We start from the raw sequence: 21,936 nt of genomic DNA, 5'->3' as shown, positions 1-21,936 counted from the left end.
TCCACCGTGGTAGTTGAAACCTCCCCCTCACGTTGCCTCGGTCCAAACTCGACCAATGACGAGGCGGCTCCCGCCGTTCACTTCATAGAGCCGGCTTTTAGAGCGATCGACACATCACTAACGTGTTAGCTAGCAAGATGGTTAAGGTTAGGATAGGGGTGAGGGGAAGGTTAAATAACAAGAGGATAAGGTTAAGGTGAGGTACAATGAGCTTGTTTGGTGCCCTGGCTGTGGACATCCCATTGCATCAGTTTTACGCTGCATCGGGATCTGCAGTCAAATAAGGGAAAAACCCCTTTTCACACATAAGTGACAAAAAAGGGATCTTTTGGCGTCAGAGGTCTGACGTGGAGGGTGGCTGACCAAGCGTTTGTTTTTGACGCGCTGGGAGTGAGAATGTGTTGTTTAAAAAGACTAGTTGCCTCCCATCTTGGTGCCTGTACATTGGGGTTTACCCCAGTGAATGAGAGGGTAGCCTCCCTCTGCCTACGTTTGTGAGGCCGGTTTCTGACTGTGGTCTGTGCTTTTGCACCAAACTACAGTTCAGACTACCCACCCTTTTTGGAGACCTTGGAGGGGTGCTGGAAAGCGCTCCTTCCGGTGACTCCCTCGTTCTGCTGGGGGACTTTAACGCTCAAGTGGGCAACGACAGTGAGACTGGAGAGGTGTGGCTGGGAGGAATGGCCCCCCGATCTGAATTTGAGTGGTGTTTCTTCTGTGCCAGTCATGGATTGTCCATAATGATCACCATGTTCAGACATAAAGGTGTCCATGTGTGCTCTTGGCACCAGGATACTTTAGGCCGCAGCTCGATGATCAACTTTGTTGTTGTTTCATCTGACCTGCGGCCGCATGTCTTGGACACTCGGGTGAAGAGCGGGGCGGAGCTGTCAACTGACCACTACCTGGTGGTGAGTTGGCTCAGATGGTGGGGGAGGATGCCGGTCAGACCAAGCAGGCTCAAACGTATCGCAAGGGTCTGATGGGAAGCCTAGTTTAATTGTTAGTAATACAATTCTTCATTTTAAACTTGACTCTTTCTATTCTGTTGTCTCTGAGTGAATACATAACGGTTACATAATCTCTGCATTAAAAAGATCCGATCTTCTGGTTTAAATAACCCCCGATCCGTGAGGCGGATTTCATATTTCCTATGGAATCCCACCCCTTATGGTTCATTAAATAAAATGTAAGAACCTCTCATTTGTCCCTTACAATGGCAAGGCTCCAGGGGTGGATGAGATCCGCCCGGAGTTCCTTAAGGATCTGGATGTTGTGGGGCTGTGTTGGCTGACGCGGCTCTGCAATATTGCGTAGACATCGGGGGCAGTCCCACTGGACTGGCAGACCGGGGTGGTGGTCCCCTTATGTAAAAAGGGGGACTGCAGGATGTGTTCCAACAACAGGAGGATCACACTCCTGAGCCTTCCTGGTAAGGTCTATTCAGGGGTTCTGGAGAGGAGGGTCCGTCGGATTGTTGAACCTCAGGTTCAGGAGGAGCAATGTGGTTTTCGTCCTGGCCATGGAACACTGGACCAGCTCTATGACCTTAGGGGGATCCTGGAGGGTGCGTGGGAATTTGCCCAACCAGTCTACATGTGTTTTGTGGATTTGGAGAAGGTGTTTGACCGCATCCCTCGGGGAGTCCTGTGGGGGGTACTCTGGGAGTATGGGGTACCAGGCCCTCTGATATGGCCTGTTAGGTCCCTGTATGACCGGTGTCAGAGCTTGGTCCGCATTGCTGGCAGTAAGTCGGGCTAGTTCCCAGTGAGAGTTGGACTCCGCCAAGGCTGCCCTTTGTCACCGATTCTGTTCATAACCTTTATGGACAGGATTTCTAGGGGCAGCCAAGGTGTGGAGGGCATCCGTTTTGGTGGCCTGAGGATCAGGTCTCTGCGTTTTGAAGATGATGTGGTCCTGTTGGTTTCATCAGAACGTGATCTTCAGCTTTCACTGGAGCGGTTCGCAGCCGAGTGTGAAGCAGCTGGGATGAGAATCAGCTTCTCTAAATCTGAGACCATGGTCTTGATTCGGAAAAGGGTAGAATGTCTTCTCCGGGTCAGGGATGAGGTCCTGCCCCAAGTGGAGGAGTTTAAGTATCTCGGGGTCTTGTTCACGAGTGAGGGAAAACTGGAGCGTAAGATCGATAGGCGGATTGGTGCTGCATCTGCAGTGATGCGGGCGTTGTACCGGTCTGTTGTGGTGAAGAGAGAGCTTAGCCAGAAGGCGAAGCTCACGATTTACCAGTCGATCTACGTTCCTACCCTCACCTATGGTCATGAGCTTTGGGTAGTAACCGAACGAATGAGATCGTGGATACAAGCGACCGAAATGAGTTTTCTTCGAAGAGTGGCTGGACTCCCCCTTACAGATAGGGTGAGAAGCTCGGCCATTTGGGAAGGGCTCGGAGTAGACCCGCTGCTCCTCCACATCGAGAGGAGCCAGCTGAGGTGGCTCGGGCATCTGGTCAGGATGCCTCCTGGACGCCTCCCTGGTGAGGTTTTCCAGGCACGTCCAACCAGGAGGAGACCTAAAGGTAGACCCAGGACACGGTGGAGGGACTATGTCTCTCACCTGGCCAGGTAACGTCTTGGGATTCCCCCGGAGGAGCTGGCCCAAGTGGCTGGGGAGAGGGAAGTCTGGGCCTCTCGCCTTAGGCTACTGCCCCCGTGACCCGACTCTGGATAAGCGGATGAAGATGGATGGATGGATGGATGAATGAATGGATGGATAGTTAAAAAAATAAATCTTACCAAACAGGAAGTAGAGCTCTGTGCCTCTCACCTTCCTGCAGACTGTGGTTTTAATCATGACTAGTTACGTAAAAGCAGATCAGAACACTTTATAAAGCTGTCTATTTGAGAGCGGTTTTCAGCTGACTTTATGAATAAGGTTTTAAACTCTATTTATAAACATTGTCAGCTCTTAAACACAGCAGTGTTTATAGATCCTGGTCCTGAGTAAACCGCTCAGTCATCAATAAAAGAGTTCATAGGCAACAACTGCGGTTCAAAGCATCTTTTCGGAGGATTCTGGATGTTTCCGCGTGTATTCTTAAACAACCTGTCCTTTTTTCATTAGATTTTAATGAGTGAGTGAGTGATGTTCATCTGTGTAGACAGAGGTCTCGCTTTATTGGTTAAAGTCACAAAACCAGCTGAAGGCACTTACTGGAGCCGCTCCGCTTGAGCGAAACTAAAGGCTTGGTTTTGTCCAATTCTCTGTTTGAGAAACTCGAGCGTCGTTTGCCTTGATTCCCAGGATGCTGCTTGCAGTTTTCTCTTGACTGGGTGGAGTGGAGATGAGATGGGGGTGGGGGGGTACATGTGGGAGAATAAAGGCAGAACGGGACCAATAAGCAGAATTTTAAGATTAGATTATTAATCTGGTACGAAAAACAAACTTTTGTTTGCTTTGGCACCAACTGATGAAAGATTTGTTTTTCTTGTCATTGGACTGTGTGTGTGTGTGTGTGTGTGTGTGTGTGTGTGTGTGTGTGTGTGTGTGTGTGTGTGTGTACCTCTAATCTGATCATGTCACAGTTTAAGCATCACACAAATGCTTCAACTAAACATGTAACTACATGCGTGCCTCTTGGCGTGTGCGTCCCACCTGTGCCTCCTCGTCAGGAACCTCGTCGTACATTCTGGAGTCTGTGGAGGTACTGCTGGAGGAGGTGGCCCACCTAGGAGAGGAGGAGGAAAACCAGTCTGTGTGAGGTCAGATCGTCTTTGCCTGCCGCCGACCTCATCCGAACATTCTCGTTTCACTCACAGGAAGGAATTCCGTGCGGCATCACGAATGTTAGCTATGGTGTCCACGTCGACGTAGTCGTAATGCAGCGACTCGGGGTCTGCGGCCGAGCCCGTTTCTGCCAGAAGGACTCCGAGCCAGCGTCCCAGCTCCTCTGAGCTTCTCGCCTAGCAGAAAACAAGACTGTTGAACGTCTTCTAATTTTCCTAACTCATTTAAAACAATAATTAGTCATTCCTTTAGGGCTGAGATTTAGCTAAAAACCTAAATACAACAATAATAAGAGCCTGCTTTCTCCCCACAAAGGCTCAGTATTTGCTTATCTTTCAACTTTGGTTCGGGCTCCACCTACCCCTTGGAAAAACATCTAGCTCAAAGGTTGATTATTGTTCTACGGGCTTATTTCAATTCTTCAGAGCGTTTTAAGTAACACCATCTGTCTGCTGCTGGCCAGGATGAAGTCAATGAGAAACAATGAGACTCAGAATTTCTTTTGTAAAATGTTTTTTACTGCAAGTCAGGTCACGACCCTCAGTGTCCCTGGGTGTTGCTGTGATGTGAGAATGAAACGAGTCAGAGCAGCTCCGGATTTTACCTCAAGAGCAGCCACCTCTGTGCTGCTCCGGAGAATCCTGAAGGCAAATGGATGTTTGGGCCCAAGTCCGGGGACCACCTCGCAGCCGTGCAGAGGAAGGGAGGGCAGGGAGGTCCGAGGGTCTCCCCTGTCGTGGTAGAAGTGCATGGAGCCTCTGGACACACAGCACCACTGTTCCCGCCACACCTGGTTCACCAGCACCGACAGGTAGCCTGCAGGCAGGGAGGAAGAGAGAGAGTGTGTGTCTGCAAACTTCAGCGAGACTGAGGACGGGTTTGGTTGAAGCAGATGGTTACCTTGCCGGGGGTCGGGGTATGTTGAGCGGGGGTCACCAGACCGAGGGGGTTTCTTCTTAGAGAAGCTAATGATGCGAGTGATCTTACGGCCAGCAGCGAAGGCTCCGCGTTTCACCTTAGCTAAATAAAAAGTACACGAGTAATCCTGAAGTTTCTGCAGACATTCAGACAGATTTTCATCTTTCTAAACTTCCCTCTGCATTTTATACCACGCATGAAAACAACACAAACCTTTCTTTCTTTTGTTTTGGGCTCAGGCAGTCAGGTAGAGACACTAAAAAGCACATTCTGACAGTGACAGTGCAGCTGAAATAGTTAACATATTTAGTTGTGCAGCTTTCTCACCGTTCTCTTTGCTGTTCTCTCCCGCCGACACACCCACACTGTCCGAATCCGAGGTGTTCCGGTCTGCAGATAACCTCTGCAATAGAACAAGACCATCACAGGTTTGGACTTTCACCAGCAGACGTTTAAACTTGTCTGCACTTGACCAAAGAATTTCAATATAAACAAAAGTAAAGACTAAAAACTGCTTCGTTGTTTGGTTTTAGACCCTGTTTCGCCTCCTCCTTCCGAATCGACCCCCTGTGTGTTTCTGCGTTCGTTTTTGCAGTTTATGTTGGGAAACTCCTCGGTAATCTTCAGAGGATGTCTGATTACTGACTCGCTGCCGGACCTGTTATTGTTGCCTCAACACCTAATTACATAACTCATCTCCTCTTCCTTCTGCGGAAACAAGCAGGCAACCGGCTACTTTGTGTCGAGCCGACGAACTGCTCAGAAAAATTTATGGTGACAACACAATAGTTACTTGGATGAAACTTTCCTCACCTGAGCTGAGAAATTACACCTCTGCAACAAAACAAAGATGACAGATGAGCATCTTCTCAACTCCACTTACTTTGTCGAGCTCGTTTTTTCTGAGAACAGCAGGCGACGTGGCTTCCTCCTGCCCTGTACTTTGACCGCTCACCTCCCTGACGACCTGCAGGGACATTTAACAACGGCGGAGTCAAACCTCCCTCCAGTGATGAGAACATGGAGGATCATTGTCTTTTCCAGAATAAGGTGGTATTTACCTTCAGCCACTTGTGGGCCTGCTCCTTGCTTTGCACTGCTAGCACTAAAGCATCTCCATTGGTTAACGTGAACCTCAGCTCATGGTGCTTCCTCTTGCTGTCTTTAGGGACATAAACCACCGTGCACTGGGGCAACAGGAGGTCCACGTAAGGAGATGCGTCCTTTGAACTCTTGTAGCACTGAAAAAAGGACAAGAAGCTTAAAAGATGCAAGTTAAAGGAGATAAATGATGCGAGGGGAGACAATCTCACCTGTAGTCGATTCTCTCGTATGACCGTGAGCTGTTTGGCCCACTGGCCAAAGCGTTTCTTACGCAGCAGGAAGGCGCATAGCCGACAGTCCCTGGCAGGAGGCATGGAGCTCTCATCCGACGGCCACTGATGGGTGAGTCGGACCCCGGGGCTCCGCTCCTCTTCCTCCTCCTCGTAGGACTCGTAGGAGCTGCTCAGCGCGTCGGAGTCGTTGTCTGATGCAACAAGAAGCACAAGGAGAGAGGATTTATGAATGAAGTTAAGAGGTGTGAAATAAAGACAATGGTGCTGGGCTCACAGGAGTTTTTACGGTGTGAGTTCATGCAGGTTGTTGGGTAGGGGCTCTCTGCATCTTCATAGCCCTCTATGGAGTTGGGAGGACTGGGCCGGACTGGAAAAAGGACAAGTCCTAGTTTTACCCCCTTTGAAACAAACTTCCGTGTGTTTATATTTAGACACTAAGGTCACAGAGTTCAGCTAACCTCGGGCGATTATGTACTCTGGCATCTTCCCAGGACCGAGCGGCACTGCCTCCTCGTAGTACTCCTCAGGAGGAGGCGTTGTGGGCAGGGGGGGAGGGGAGTCTGCAACGCTCTGCAAAGGCGGAACACATAAACACAAACAAACGCTCAGATTTATCCCCATCTTTTTTTCAAAGCCAGAGCGGCAGAATGTAAACTTAAATGATTTCCATAAATTAGGCACACGGGTGGATCTGAAAGTCCTGGATTTTCCATGCAGTCAGAAAGATGAGCGTGTAGGAAAACCCCACATCCACGGAATAGGATGTTTTTCATTGCCCCGTCTCCGAGTCAAGAGGTAATGTTCATCTGTTGAATCAGCGGTGAGACTAGAGCTGGACAAACAGCTCTCACACGTCTTCCTCCAAAATTAAAGCTACTAAAACTACAAAAGATCAGAAGCAGAATGAAATGTGCTTTTTTATATCCCAATCACCTGTTTAAAAGAGTCTGTTTGTGTGTCCTTGTCCTCTTTCAGGTCATCTGTGACGTCCTTTAGGTCTCCGAGCTCACAGTCTGGGAAACAGGTTTTTAAATGTTTGACACACAAAAAGCATCTCAGACATGTTAAATCAATCATCGGATTAATCAGACATGTTTAATCAATCATCGGATTAATCACAAACCTACCAAACTTCTCAAACAGAGACTCCACGAAGCTCGTCCCATTTCTGTAAACCGATGAGTTCACATAGATGTAGTCCGGTCGGGTCTCTGGAGGACATTAAATACGATCAGTGAACACTCCTCTCAGCACTCATCGTTAATCTTACTAACATCATCTACTGGACACATTCTGTCCAAAAGATAGGAACAGAACTTGTTGAAAGATTGTTTCTATCAGGACCATTTTAGACGTGACACACTCTATCCCTGATCACTTTAGCTTGTGTCTAACATAAATAACTTATGTTACACGTGCTTAACGATAACTTCACTGTAATTTGATGATTTATATTAAATTCTCCTCAACTGATGGATGGTGATTTTAGCATTAGCACATGTTAGCATGAGGCTGCTAATGCTAATTAGCCGTTGTCTAAAAATAGAACTACCTATGTTGTTTTGTAGTAGGAAGGACTTTTTACATCATCCACTATGAAACCTGAATCAAAAATTTTCTTTAATCCTCTGAAACCTACATGTGGAGTTTAACTGCACTGTTATTTATAATAATAATAATAATAATAATAATAATAATAATAATAATAATAATTATTATTATTATTATTATTATTATTATTATTATTATTATTATTATTAATTTATTATTATTATTATTATTATTTTTTTACTTTTGATCTGATATTATTAAGAGAAACTTACTTCAAAGTAAAAAAAATAATTATTTTAATTAGGAAAACAATTAGAACACCTTTTCAAGCAGGTTCATTTGTATGGATTTATTTCTCAGAATAACATTTGTTTTGTTTTTATCGAGACCAGAAGGGTTAATGGAAATATTATTTCACATTTTTATAAATGTTACCCCAAAAATGAGCCTGTAACCTAAGTAGTACCAAATAAGATGCTATAAAACAGATGCATTCTGTCTTAATGTAAACAGCTGTCTGGCTTATAATTCACAAAAGAGGCGACGTGTCTGTGAAAAGACATTTGTTCGACTGCGTTCACACAGAAGGCAGACTCTGACCTCACAGAGTTTATTTATTTTGGAAAAAAGATCTGTCTTTTGGTCTGTTTTTTTACTTTTGGATTTACTGGTTTCTGTTTGGAAGCAGCATCCTAATCAAAGCCCCCCCCCCCCACCCCCCCAAATGTTTTTAATTTTGTAATAATTCTGCTGGGTTTAATGAACATACACTTTTTGGGAAAAGTAGAATAAAATAATCAGCATTTGAATGCAACTTAAAAATCTTAAACCGTTTAATTTCTAACCGTTCAGAGCTTTCACAGGTTTTGTGCATTTTATGCTGTTTAAACTCTCTCCTAATCCAGATTAAATACACATCTAACATGTAAATAAACCTCCCAGTGCTTTATCTGACTGATCTATTCCCTCAACTCATGTGTGTTTACTTCTCTGACCTGACGGCTGGATCTGCTGCAGGAGGTTCTTCACTGAGGCCTTCTTCTCTTGGGTAGAGGAACTGAGGTCCTCTTGGTCCAACATCTTCAGCAACACACCCAGCTCACTCACCAGCACCTCCATGGCTACATGGAGAAGAACACCAACAGGTCACGAATGGTAAGGTTTAGTTTACGAGCAGAGAGAGTAACGGTCAGACGGACAAGTCTAAATGCATCCCAGGTGTGCGTCTGAGAGATTCTTGTGTCTATCTTAACTTACCAGTCTTCATCTAATCACCTCTACTCAGCAGCAGCGGTTAAACACTTACAGGAGGCTTCAGCAACCTGCTAACTGGTTATCAGCTCAAAATGTGAACAAAGGTTTTACTTCATTTAAGGTTCTGTGGGAAATTCATAATCAATATCTCATACATCGATTTTGGAACAACCTCAGAAGATTAGTTTGGACCAAACAAACCAAAAGTAGGTAAGGCTTATTGTTAATCAAATTGGTCATTTTAAAATAAATTCAGACTCTGCACAATAAAAAATACAAAACTGATTACAGTTTTGTTCGATTGCTAAAACGCGTTTTTCAAAACTGCACACACACAAAACCCCAAACATTACACACAAATTCCTAAACCGTGGCTTCCCTTTGCAACAAAACCCTGCCATCACGTATCGTAACATGTTCCCAAAATGGAACACGTGTTTTCATTTGGTAAACACAGCCACATTTTCACATGACACACACATACCCTTCATTGCTTAAACACAAGTAGCCTTTGGGTAAACACTACCAAGCATGGAAAGAACACTGAAGAGCAAAACTGAAAACACAATTGTCTAAATGGAGCACAATGAATTACACACTGAATGTATGACAGTGCCCAGTTTTTTCTGAGACAAACATCAGACATCACACACATTTTGAGACAAAACATTTTATTTTTACAGTTAAACCCCCCCCCCCCCCCACACCTTCAAAATTTCAGACAAAACATTTTATTTTTAAACCCACACCCCCTCTCCCATTCAAGCATATGCAGAGTTGTTTTGAGACCACAGATTGGATGACTGTCTGCCAAGGATATGAAGAGGACATCAATGCCATGACTGGATGTGTCACTGACTATATGAACTTCTGTGTGGACAATATCATACCCACCAGAACAGTGAATCCCTGGATCACCAGTGAACTGAAGAATCTGCTGAATGAGAAAAAAAGAGCCTTCAAGGAGGGAGACAGCAACTGAAGATCAAGATCAGAGACAGCAAGGAGGTATACAGGAAGAAGCTAGAGAACAAACTACAGAGGAACAAACTACAGAGGAACAATATCAGAGATGTCTGGTCAGGGATGAAGAAGATCACAGGCTTCAAGCAGAGGAAGGATTGCACAGATGGCAGCCAGGACACAGCCAATGAACTGAACAAGTTCTTCAAAAGGCTCAGTTCAGGAACAAACCCAGCATCCTCCTCACCTGTCCCCAGCCAATCAGACATCTCATCCTCCTCTGATCCAACATTTTCCTGTCACACGCCAGCTCTTTTGTCCTCTACGCAGTCATGGACTCTTCTGGTTCAATAACACTAGAAGTCCTGAGAATTTCAACATCCCCCCTGAAGTCCTGAATCAGGGTCAAAAGACCCTTTGTCCACACTGATGACTCTGATGGCTCCAATTGTCATCCCTTCATTTGTAAATGTGGCCATTGCCAGAGGAATCAGCAGGGGGAGGAGACACAAAGGCCACATGATGTTGTGCTACATTATCCAGGTCATTTTGCCAAATGTGAGAGGACTAGAAACATAAAACATGAGCCCCCTTCAGACAGGCCATGAAAAACGGAAATGTTCCGGACTCTGTCCGTAAGACGTCTGTGTCTGAATACAAACATCCGGATAACATGTTCCGGAATTTAACCGGACGAAGCCCCTAGTAACAGGTCCGGACTTGTTACGGACAAGGTGGCTGCTTCAGACTAGTGAGGTAGAGTTCCGGACAAGGGGGATGGGGAGGGGACCGGGGGATGCTGTGCGCACCTAGATAGCCCGCTGCTGTAGCATGCGGCGAACCATGGCAGCTCGCCTCCTATTGTACTGCCTAGACGCGTGACGGAGCGCTTCACACCGCTTCAGTGATTCCTTTAACCATTGAGCTTCATGATCCAGGTCTCTCATGCATCTTCGTGTGCGCAGAATTATGCTTAAGCGCCTCGTGATTTTTATCCTGAGAGGCGCTATAGAAATTATATTTTCTTCTTCTTCTTCTTAACATAGGTCCGATCCCCCCCCGCCGCCGCCAGACATCTGGAACTTTTCCCTGCTGTGCGGATGCAGCCGAAAGGACAAGTTCCGGTACAAAAGTGGTGTGTCTGAAAACACAGTTCCGGTTAAAAACCGGATTGAATTGTCCACAAATGTTCCAGAATGTCTATCTGAAAAGGGCTATGAAAACACGAGAGAAGTTTTCCCTTTTGAAAAATGAGTGACCTGTTTTGGTAGAGATATGACATTTTGCTGCTGTTCCATGGTGCTTCGCTAAACCATATAGAGGATTTTGCCAATGAATTTTGAGAATGTCATCTCAGTTTCGAGAAATGAGCCAAACTAATTGAAAAAAAAAACTGTAAATCAACTTAAACTTGTTCAAAAGTTGGGGATAAGTTGGTTCAAAATGACTGAGTGTAAGCTGCTCCTGAGAGTGTCTGCCTATCCCCCAGCTGCATTTTTTGCAGGGCCATCCTGAGCAACAGCTACAGAAATTTGCATGCAGCCTTTTGTGCTGTGGAGGATTAATAGATGACTTAAAGTTGTTTATCTTGCAGATGAGGAGACTCCCAACCATAAAAGAGAGCATGGTTGGGGAGTGAGCTGACAGAGACCTCAAAAGATGGCACTGTGTGGTGTGAAAAACAAGTGGGGACATGTCTCCATACCACTCCAATAGAACCTTATGCCACAGCTGGAGAGCCAACGGCTAAGGCCAAACGATGTATCCGGAGTCGCCTTCAGAGCTTCCTCTGTTGTATCACTCTTGACATGCTTTGAACCATTCAAGAATGGACTACTCATCATGCACGTCACACGGGACAGGTGGATTGGTTCTTGGATCTCCCTGAACTAATGGCATTTATTGCAGTCATTATCTTGCGGGGGTTTACCAAGGTTTCATCACTACGTGACAGCTGGTCAGCAAACCTGGCAAACCCAAGGATCATTGCAACTATGCCCCGAAACCGCTTCCAAGACATCATGCAATACTTACACTTTTATGACATGTTCAAATTTTGGGTGGCTTGCGACTTGAAATCAAAGTACATCTGCAATGTCCTCCCATCACTATAGAAATTATATTTTCTTCTTCTTCTTCTTCTTCCATATCTTGGCAAGGACCCTAGTCGTCCCAGCAGGGAGAGACTGTCTGAGTGTAGTGATGAGGCTAATGGAACCATTCATGGACAAGGGCAGAGCTGTAACCACGGACAATTTCTTTACACCACTGTCACTTGCACAACGACTGCTTAGCCGGAAAACCACTATCCTCGGCACAGTCAACAAAAGTTGCCGGGAAATTCCTCAATCCGCTAGACAGATGGACCGCACTGAATTCACCACTCAGGTGTTTTCAACCACTGGTGCCACACTGACAGTGTATGCGCCCAAACGGAAGAAGGCTGTATACGTTCTCAGCAGCTTGCACAGCAAGGTTGAGACTGAAGATACCACAAAAAGGAAGCCAAACACGGTCACGCAATATAACAGCACAAAGTGCGGTGTGGATGTGATGGACCAAAAGGTGCGGGAGTACAGCGTGCGTGCAGGAACACGGAGATGGCCAGTCACCGTGTTCTACAACATGATTGACATGGCAGCACTGAATGCACATGTGCTTTATCAGGCATGCATTGGGGTGCAGGAGAGATGGGTGGACTTCCTGGTTGAGCTTGCAAAAGAGTTGGGTGACGGTCATGTGAGTAAGAAGAACGCACGCAAGGAGAAACTGCTTCGGCAAAAACCTTCCACACCCAGCCCTGGCAAAAGGGCAAAGTGTCAGGTCAACCATCGTTTCACAATGTGTTGACTGCTATAAATATACATGTGGCAAATGTATCAGTCTTACCCTGGCAGTGCCAGGTATGTTCCGACAGTACAGACGGACTGCTGAGTGAGTGCTGATGCCAATCACTCACTCACTGACACACACACACACACACACACACACACACACACACACACACACACACACACACACACACACACACACACACACACACACACACACACACACACATACATATGCAGCCCCTCACTGCAGCTTAGTGTAAATATGTGTGAAATTGTTTCATTCCTTGTATGTTTTGTATCATTTTTATGACAAAAATAAAAAGCATGGAAACAAATAACAGTTGTTCTTTTGTATATTTCTCATGCTGAAATTTCAGTCCTCTTGACTTAGGCACAAATGCTTCTGGTCTTTGCTCACAGCTGGACCTGGAAAACCTTATTTATAAAACAAAAGTGGCTGTTCACAACTCATTATACAATGTTAGCTAAAATCATTCAGATCACTCGACCCATTTTTGGGTTCCAAAGGTAGAAATGTTAAATGACGCTTCTCTGGGACTTCTAGTGATAAATCTGTCTTCAACCAAGTCAAGAGATGCTGCTGCCCCATTTACCTCCCCCTCCCACCAATCTCTCTCTAGAAGCCAGGTGAAGAGGCAGCTGGAGAGACTGAACAGGAACAAGGCTGCAGGTCCAGATGGTGTCAGCCCCAGAGTACTGAAGGCCTGTGCAGAGCAGCTCTGTGGGATTCTGCAGCACCTCTTCAACCTCAGCCTGGCCCAGGAGAAGGTTCCAGTCCTGTGGAAGACATCCTGCTTTGTTCCAGTTCCAAAGAAAACTCGCCCATCAGTCAATGACAACTACAGACCGGTTGCCCTGACATCCCACATCATGAAGGTCCTGGAGAGACTCCTATTGGTCCACCTGAATAAGCAAACTAGGACATATCAGGACCCGCTGCAGTTTGCTTATCGCCATGGAGTTGGAGTTGAAGAGGCCATCATCCAGCTGCTTCAACCAACCCACTGTCATCTGGACAAAGCAGGCAGCACTGTGAGGGTCATGTTCTTTGATTTCTCCAGTGCATTTAACACAATCCAGCCTGATGTACTTTGCCAGAAACTCCAGAAGACACAGGTGGGGGCCTCAACTATCGCCTGGATTAAAGACTACCTGACAAACAGACCACAGTTTGTGAGGCTGAAGAACTGCACATCAAACCAGCCGATCAGTAATATTGGAGCACCACAGGGGACTGTACTCTCACCATTCCTTTTCACCCTGTGCACCTCAGACTTCCAGTACAAATCAGAGACCTGTCATCTACAGAAATACTCAGATGACTCTGCAGTTGTCGGGTGTATCAGAGATGGACAGTAAGCTGAGTACAGAGAGCTGGTGGAGCATTTTGTGGCATGGTGTGGAAACAATCATCTGACCTTGAATGTGAACAAAACAAAGGAGATGATTTTAGACTTCAGAAGAAACAGGGTGGAGTCAAACACTGTTTCCATCATGGGAGAAGAAGTGGAGGTGGTTGAGGAATCCAAATACCTTGGAGTTCACCTGGACAACAGACTGAACTGGAGAAAGAACAGCGAAGCCATTTACAAGAAGGGACACAGCAGACTGCACTTCTTGAGGACGCTTAGGTCCTTCAATGTCTGTAGCAAGATGCTGCAGATCTTCTACAAGTCTGTTGTTGAGAGTGTAATCTCTTCAGCCATCGTCTGTTGGGGTAGCAGCATCAGAAGCAGGGACCTGAAAAGGCTCAACAGCCTAATAAAAAAGGCTGGCTCTGATCTGGGGACGACTGTGGAACCACTGGAGGAGATAATGCAAAGAAGGATTCTCCAGAGAATCAAGAAAATTATGGACAACTCTGAGCATTCTCTTCACAAGACTGTTCGACAACGGAAGAGTGTCTTCAGTCAGAGGCTTCTTCAGTTTGGCTGCAACACTGACCGCTACTGGAGATCCTTCCTGCAAACAGCCATTGTAATATACAATAACTCTTTGATGTCTTGATTATTATTTTTATTCTGAGCTACTACAGCAATCATTTTCCCTCTGGGATTACAGTTTTTCTCAAACGCTAAAACACAAAAGCCAATCCTCTAAACCAAATGACCAGTTGTCTAAACACATTTACTAAATCTAGCGATCATTTTCCAACATCATATACACATTTCACATGAAGACACAATTTACAAAACACAATCCTCCGTTCTCATAAATCTAAACACATTTTCCTTGCTAAAACACAAGTTGCAAAAGAACTCTGCTCATATTCTCAAATGAAAGCTCATGTGATGCCTAATGCTTGCCACAGTCAGCACTAATTGAACACAATGAACACACCTGTCGTCATTCATTACACACAACGACTCAAAATTGAAGACAGGTGTTGCTAATGCTGTGACCACATGTATAAAAGCAAGTTCAGAGTGCACAATTTGCTGAAGATTCCAAACAAACACAATGGATGAAGGCAGAGTCAGGGGAAGAGGAATTTGAGTCAGAGGAGGGAGAAGAGCTGGCCATGGAAGAAGAGGAGCAGGCCAACGAGGAAGAGGAGGAGGCCCAGGAGGGAGAGCAAGACAACCTCGCACCATCATTATGGAAGAGATACGAGCAACAGTCATTGACCGTGTCATTGTCCATGGCATGACAATGGATGAAACAGGACTAAGAGTCCATCTAAACCTGAGTAGCTTCACCGTGGCCACCATTATCAGGGCATTCAGACAACACAACAGGTATTGTACTCTATTGCTTTCTTTGTCACAATACAGTTTTACAAGGCTGTGAAAGTAGTATAGTGGTTTCAAATCAGTTGTTATTGTAAAACATGTCAATTGACAACACAAGTTTCTTTCTTTAGAGTTGAAAGAATGTCACATAGAGATGGGAGGGTTGCCATATTTACAGCGGCACAAGAAATACTCAGATGACTCTGGTAGGGGGTGACTTGCTCTTTAAAGAGCAAGTCACCCCCTACAAGAAACTTACTTCACTCCCACTTCATGTTTGAAAAATGCAACAAATTCTGTTGCTTGGCAGACCGAGAGGGCGGAGCCGCTAACAAATACACACACAGGATCACAATGGAATTATGACATCATAATGCACCAGATGACATCATAGCATACCTCTTAGCCAATAGCGGTGGCAGATTTAAATTCAAATACAGTGCAGAATTTTTCCCTGACGACGGCACAACACTGCCAGTTTTAGGCAGAATATTTGAATTTTAACCAAGACGCACTGAACTGCCAAATTATTGACTACACGTGTCTGTAGCATGAGTAGACACTGCTTTATATAGTTTATCAGCAAAAAAAGTGATTTGGGGGTGACTTGCTCTTTAAGTAGTGATAAATTGAGTCAAGCGATTGGGAACAGAAGTAGTGGTTGTGAAAATTGTGCCTCATTTTTGCTTTTTGAGTTTTAGCAAACGAAAAAAAAAAAAACTGTAAGAATAATGTGTTTTATTTTGTAAGCATTGTCTTATTTTGTCTCAAGCACAAAGCCAAGCTAGAAAAAAGCTGCAGAACTTTTCAATGTGCAGATGTAATTAAAGAAATGTCTTTTTCCTGACAATAGAAATATTCCTTGCAGAATAATATTCATAAAGGTATGATCTGGCATCTGAAGCCTCTTTTCTGTGTCGTGGAGATGTGCCAATGAGACGGGCAGGCTGCAGGGAGCTGAGGAGATGATGTGCGCTATGATCCGGGAGGAAAAACTTCTCTGAAAGTTTTGTTGATGGAACAAAACTGCAAGAAAATGTGACATAAAAATATGAAAAAAGAGGAAACACTTTTATTTTACTTTTGAGAAATGTCAATAAAACACAATATAAATGAAACCTGGGATGTTTGATGATTTAGAAAGCAAGTCAACCCCTTTTAGAAACTTACTTCACTCCCACTCAATGTTTGAAAAATGCAACAAATGCTGTTGCCTAGCAGACCGAGAGTGCGGAGCCACTAACAAACACACACACACACAGGCTCACAACGGCAGTGTGACATCATAATGTACCAGTTAACATCATAGCATACCTCTTAGCCTATAGCAGTGGTAGATTTAAATTCAAATACAGTGCAGAGTTTTTACCTGACGACAGCGCAACACTGACAGTTTTAGGCAGAATATTTAAATTTTAACTAAGATGCACTGAAGTTCCAAATTATTGACTACACGTGTCTGCAGCACAATTAGACACTCGTTTATATAGTTTATCAGCGAAAAAAAAGTTGATTTGGGGGTGACTTGCTCTTTAAAGGTAGCCTAGTGAACTAGACCAAATTCTTGCTTTGCAAAGAATGGTCTAGGCATGCTCCATTGGAACCTCCACAGCTCCTACCAGGACTCTGGCTAGCCAATCACAGCTCTCTAGAAGGGTTTCAAACACATAAAGAGTTGTGATTGGTCCATAATGGTGGGCCAATCATAGTGCTCTATCTGCTTAGTTAACAAATCACAGAGCTTTATCCGCTTTGTGGGCCAATCAGGGCACTCTATATGCCTGGTGGGTGGGATGATGCAAGAGTGAAACAAGAGTATGTCACATTCATTGTCCAGTGGAATGCGGAGATCATTTGAAAAACAACGGTAGAACTCGCCCCACAACCGAGAGCCGTCAATGGAGCGTGGCCAGACTAAATAATACATTTATTTAGTCTGGCTTGCCAGGCTACTTTAAAGGCTGATTGTAAAGGGGCAATGTGTAGTTTTTACCATTAATTTCTGGAAACATCCTTCAGAATATTGGAGACTTTGTCGTGTTTTTAATCAAGGATTCCAGTGACACCTTGTTGAGCACACAAACTCCATCTTTTATTGAAACACTTCCTCTCCCTTCCCCTTCACAATAAAACCCAGTTACACTCAAACAGATTACACCACATCCTCCTTTCGCTGAAACATCAAACTTACAAGAACTTTTACTGCATATAAGAACACTGTACTTTTTTTTCTTAGAACCTTTCATAGAAACATGTTCAACTCTTCAGCTTATAAGAACTTTCCTTTTTTTTTTCTTCTTCTTCACAAGTCCAGTCGTTGTGGTTTTATGACAACCCTACCAGCCCTAGTTCTAACAGGGCCTGCGTCTGCTATCTTAGGAGTCAGAGTAGTAGCTGCCGATAGGTTTGAAGCAGGCAGGGCGTTCTCTGTTGGTCTGACTGGCGTGCTTGGGGTTTGTAACTTTGGAGTGGCATCTGGCAATGGCTGAAGGTGATGCCGGTTTCTCCTGATGGCTCCTGAAGGGGTCTCTACAATGTATGAGCGGGGTGTGGAGTGAGAGGATATGACAGTCCCTTCTCGTCTGGTGTCTGTAATCCACACTGGTTGCCCAGGAGAAAGCGGAGGAAGTTCTGTCACACGATGTCTCCTGTTGTACGCAGCACTGTCCTTCATCACTCTCTCTCTCGCTTTTGTCAACACTGTAGCTCCATTCGGAAGGCTGGGATTGAGTAAAGAAGGAAGCTGGGGGACTGGCGTGCGCAGTCTTCGTCCCATTAGTAGTTGCGCTGGGCTATATCCATTAGCCAATGGGGTCGCTCTGTAGGCTAGAAGTGCCAGATATGGGTCTTTTGCTTTCTTTAGTAGACTTTTCACAGTTTGGACATGACGCTCAGCCTCACCATTGCTTTGTGCAAATCCTGGACTGCTCGTTACGTGCATGAACCCATAAGCTGCTGCGAAGTCTTTGAACTGCTGGCTTGAAAACTGAGGTCCGTTGTCGCTGTAGAGAAGCTCTGGAATCCCATGTCTGGAAAAGATTGACTTTAGATGCACTATAACATCCTCCGATCTTGTGGGAGTGAGTTTGGCTATTTCCACAAATTTAGAGTAGTAGTCCACCAGAAGCACATAGTTGCTGTTGTTAAACGTAAAAAGGTCAGCTCCAACTTTTTGCCATGGTCTCTCCGGGAGTTGACTTGGCATTAAAGGTTCCACTGGGTTGGTACGCTCTTTGATGCATATGGTGCAATTTTTCACAAGGTCGTTTATTTGCCCACTCAGACCGGGCCACCATACTGTCTCCCTGGCTCTCTCTCTGCATCTAGACATTCCTTGATGTCCCTCGTGTAGGGCAATGAGGACAGAGTGGCGCATAGCAGTAGGGATAACTAGTCTGGTGCCTTTGAGTAGCAGATTGTCGTGTACTGTTAATGTGTCTCTGTGTGGCCAATATGCTTTAATTGGGCCTGTGAGATGGCTGTATTCAGGCCAGCTGCTCTGACAAAAAGCCATGACATCTGAGCATATGCTGTCAGTTTTAAGCTGTTCCCTTAACTGTGTGATGTATGACGGGGTAGCAGGCATGCACTTGACTATTTCTTCCACATATATATTGGTGTCCTCCAGTAGTTCAGCTGTAGCCTTAGAATCAGGGTCATGGTCAACGGGTGCACGTGACAGCGCATCTGCTGTGAGGATTTCTTTGCCTGGAATGTGTGAGATGGTGTAACTGTACCTCATGAGCCTTAGGCGGAACTGTTGGATTCTGGGTGGAAGCTCAGTTAGAGCTTGCTGCCCTAGCAGGCTGACCAGTGGTTTGTGGTCCGTCTCTAGAGAGAAGTGTCTTCCGATAAGAAAATCTTTGAATCTCTCACAACCCCACGTTAGTCCAAGCGCCTCCTTCTCCACCTGTGCATACCTCTGTTCTGTTTCTGTTAAAGAACGAGACGCGTATGCTACCGGTCTCCATTGCTCTCCCTCTTGTTGAAAGAGGACTGCTCCCAGTCCATAGGAGGAAGCATCTGCAGACAGTTTTAACTCTTTGTTTGGGTCATAGAGTGCAAGAATGGGAGTTAACGTCAGATCGCCTTTCAGCTGATTGAATGCTTTTTGCTGTGCGCAGCTCCAAACCCACTGATTTTTCTTCGAGAGCAGGTCTCTTAGGGGCTTGTCTTTTTCGGCCAGTCCTGGGATGAATTTGCCTAATTGGTTAACCATCCCGAGAAAGCTGCACACTTCACTGATGTTTGACGGCTCTTTCATTGCTGTGACCGCTCTAATTTTTTCTGGGTCTGGCTGTACTCCCGCTGCAGACAAAACGTGTCCGAGGAACTTCACTTCCTGTTTACTCAGGTCACATTTCTCCAGGTTTAGAGTGACACCAGCCTCTTGCAGTTTATTGAGCACTGTGTGCAGCCGGGCGTTGTGCTCCTGCTGATCATGTCCCCAAATGAGGATGTCATCCATGTGACAAACCACACCTGGCAGCCCATTAAGGATCACTGACATTCTACGCTGAAAATGTTCTGGGGCGGACACTTTTCCAAAGGGAAGTCTGTTGAAGTAGAAGCGCCCAAAGGGTGTGATAAATGTTGTGAAGTGTGCTGACTCTGGTGACAGCGGAACCTGCCAGAAGCCTCTGTTTGCGTCCAGCTTACTGAAGACTTTTGCTCCAGCCAGGGATCCAAGTGTCTGCTCAACAGAAGGCAGGATGTATTTTTCTCTGCACACTGCTTCATTGAGGTGAGTAAGGTCAACACAAATACGCACAGAGTCATTTTTTGTTGGCACTGGTACCATACCTGCACACCATTCTGTTGGTTCTTCAACTCTGCTGATTACTCCCATGGACTCCATTCTTTCCAGTTCTCGTTTCACCTTCCCTAACAAAGGGATGGGGACCCGTCTTGGGGTGGCCAGGGGAAAAGGCACAGCATTGGGTTTCAGCTTAATAGTGTAAGGTTGTTGCATTAAACCTAATCCCTGACACAGTTTTGGGTAGTTCTCGTTTAACACATTCATGTCAATACTGTCAGCTCTACACACAAGGTTTAGCTTTACACTTGCTGGCCTGCTTAACAGTGCTATGTGCAAATCTTTGATAATGTACACATTTTCCTGGATTTCCTGTTCACCTTTGCAAATTGTTTCTCTGCTCATTCCCAACACATCAAGTGGAGTGCCACCTGGACCAAACAATGGTCTATCTGGTTCACATAACCCTGTCTCATTTTGGTTTATGCAGTAATACATTTGGGCTGGGATAACAGAGACGTCAGCTCCTGTGTCTATCTTAAATCTAACCTTGTGGTTTCTGATAGTAAGGTCTGCATACCAAGGGTCTGAACCTGCGTCTACAGAACCAAGGAACACGGGTGTATCATCACATTCCTCTGTTTCTATCACATGCACAGATTTAACAGATTTACACACTTTACTGAAGTGTCCTCTTTTACCACATGAGTGACATATTGTCTCCTTTGCTGGGCATTGTCCTTTACCATGCGCAGGGGTTTTCCCACACCTGTAGCATGACCTCCCATTTGGTGTTTTATCCGTTGTTGTGTATTTACGTTCTCGTCGGGGCTTGAATGTTGAACGCTTTTGTTCCCTGTGCTTCGCTGTCACAGCATCTATTTCCAACTTATTTTCCCCTCTGATGTCCGTCTGTTGTTTTTTGATGACTTCCGACTGCCGGGCCTGATTAACCGCTTTCTCCAAAGTCAAATCTTTGTCCATCTGAAGTCTCTCTGCTAAGCTGATGTCCCTCAGTCCCACTACGAGGCGATCTCTTATTAACTCATCGTGCAGCGCCCCATACCCGCAGTTTTCAGCTAAAGCGTAAAGTGCGGTGACAAACGAGTCAACTGCCTCATTAGCTTGCTGTGTTCTTTGATTAAAGCGGGCTCTCTCGTAGATAATGTTTTTCCTGGGAACAAAGTATGTATCCAAAGCGTCTCGTACTGCTTGGTACTGCTGCCTTTGTATGTCCGATAAAGCTTGCCCTCTGAGGATAGCATCTGCTTCATCCCCAATGCAGTAGATGAGTGTGTTTACCTGGTTAGCCTCTGAGCTAAGATGCAGGTTGCTAGCAAGTCGGAATCTTTCAAACCTCCTTATCCACTTTTCCCATTGCTGTGGCTTTGAGAAATCAAACTGCTCTGGAGGCTGGATGGTGAATGTGGCATTCGGGGGTGAGTTGACGTTCGCATTGTAGCTGCCGTTAGCTTGCTGGTGAGGCAGTGGCATGCGAGGCTGTGTAGCCGTTGCGCTAGCTCCCGCTTCTTCGTCCGACATCCTATCGTCTGGAGAAAAAAAACTCTTTACCGCTCTCAGATCTGCTTGCTGTCACTCCCCGATGACAAGCGACTTACTGTGATCCCACTTCTGACACCATGTCGTGTTTTTAATCAAGGATTCCAGTGACACCTTGTTGAGCACACAAACTCCATCTTTTATTGAAACACTTCCTCTCCCTTCCCCTTCACAATAAAACCCAGTTACACTCAAACAGATTACACCACAACTTCGTAACACATAACCATAAAAATCAGGTCTAAAATACATGTGAGCTGGTCTAA

The 21,936-nt window shown here is 45.4% G+C and overlaps 1 protein-coding gene across 2 annotated transcripts in view; it reads right to left on the bottom strand.

Annotated features, from left to right (window-relative positions):
- afap1l1a (actin filament associated protein 1-like 1a) overlaps positions 1-21,936 on the bottom strand; it is a 64,901-nt gene that overhangs the window by 5,326 nt on the left and 37,639 nt on the right. For both annotated transcript variants that reach the window (XM_070546033.1, XM_070546042.1), the window contains exons 2-15: positions 8,546-8,671; positions 7,127-7,210; positions 6,933-7,012; positions 6,458-6,569; positions 6,274-6,366; positions 5,976-6,190; positions 5,724-5,903; positions 5,546-5,629; positions 4,990-5,065; positions 4,645-4,764; positions 4,349-4,560; positions 3,775-3,920; positions 3,613-3,685; positions 3,172-3,286 (exon numbers count right to left, since the gene is read on the bottom strand). In XM_070546033.1, coding sequence (XP_070402134.1) covers positions 3,172-3,286; positions 3,613-3,685; positions 3,775-3,920; positions 4,349-4,560; positions 4,645-4,764; positions 4,990-5,065; positions 5,546-5,629; positions 5,724-5,903; positions 5,976-6,190; positions 6,274-6,366; positions 6,458-6,569; positions 6,933-7,012; positions 7,127-7,210; positions 8,546-8,671 — 1,716 coding nt within the window. The remainder of the gene's footprint in view (positions 1-3,171; positions 3,287-3,612; positions 3,686-3,774; positions 3,921-4,348; positions 4,561-4,644; positions 4,765-4,989; positions 5,066-5,545; positions 5,630-5,723; positions 5,904-5,975; positions 6,191-6,273; positions 6,367-6,457; positions 6,570-6,932; positions 7,013-7,126; positions 7,211-8,545; positions 8,672-21,936) is intronic.

Source organism: Nothobranchius furzeri, chromosome 2, assembly GCF_043380555.1.
Source record: "Nothobranchius furzeri strain GRZ-AD chromosome 2, NfurGRZ-RIMD1, whole genome shotgun sequence".
Lineage (NCBI taxonomy): Eukaryota > Metazoa > Chordata > Actinopteri > Cyprinodontiformes > Nothobranchiidae > Nothobranchius > Nothobranchius furzeri.
This window is presented reverse-complemented; position numbering and strand designations above follow the sequence as displayed.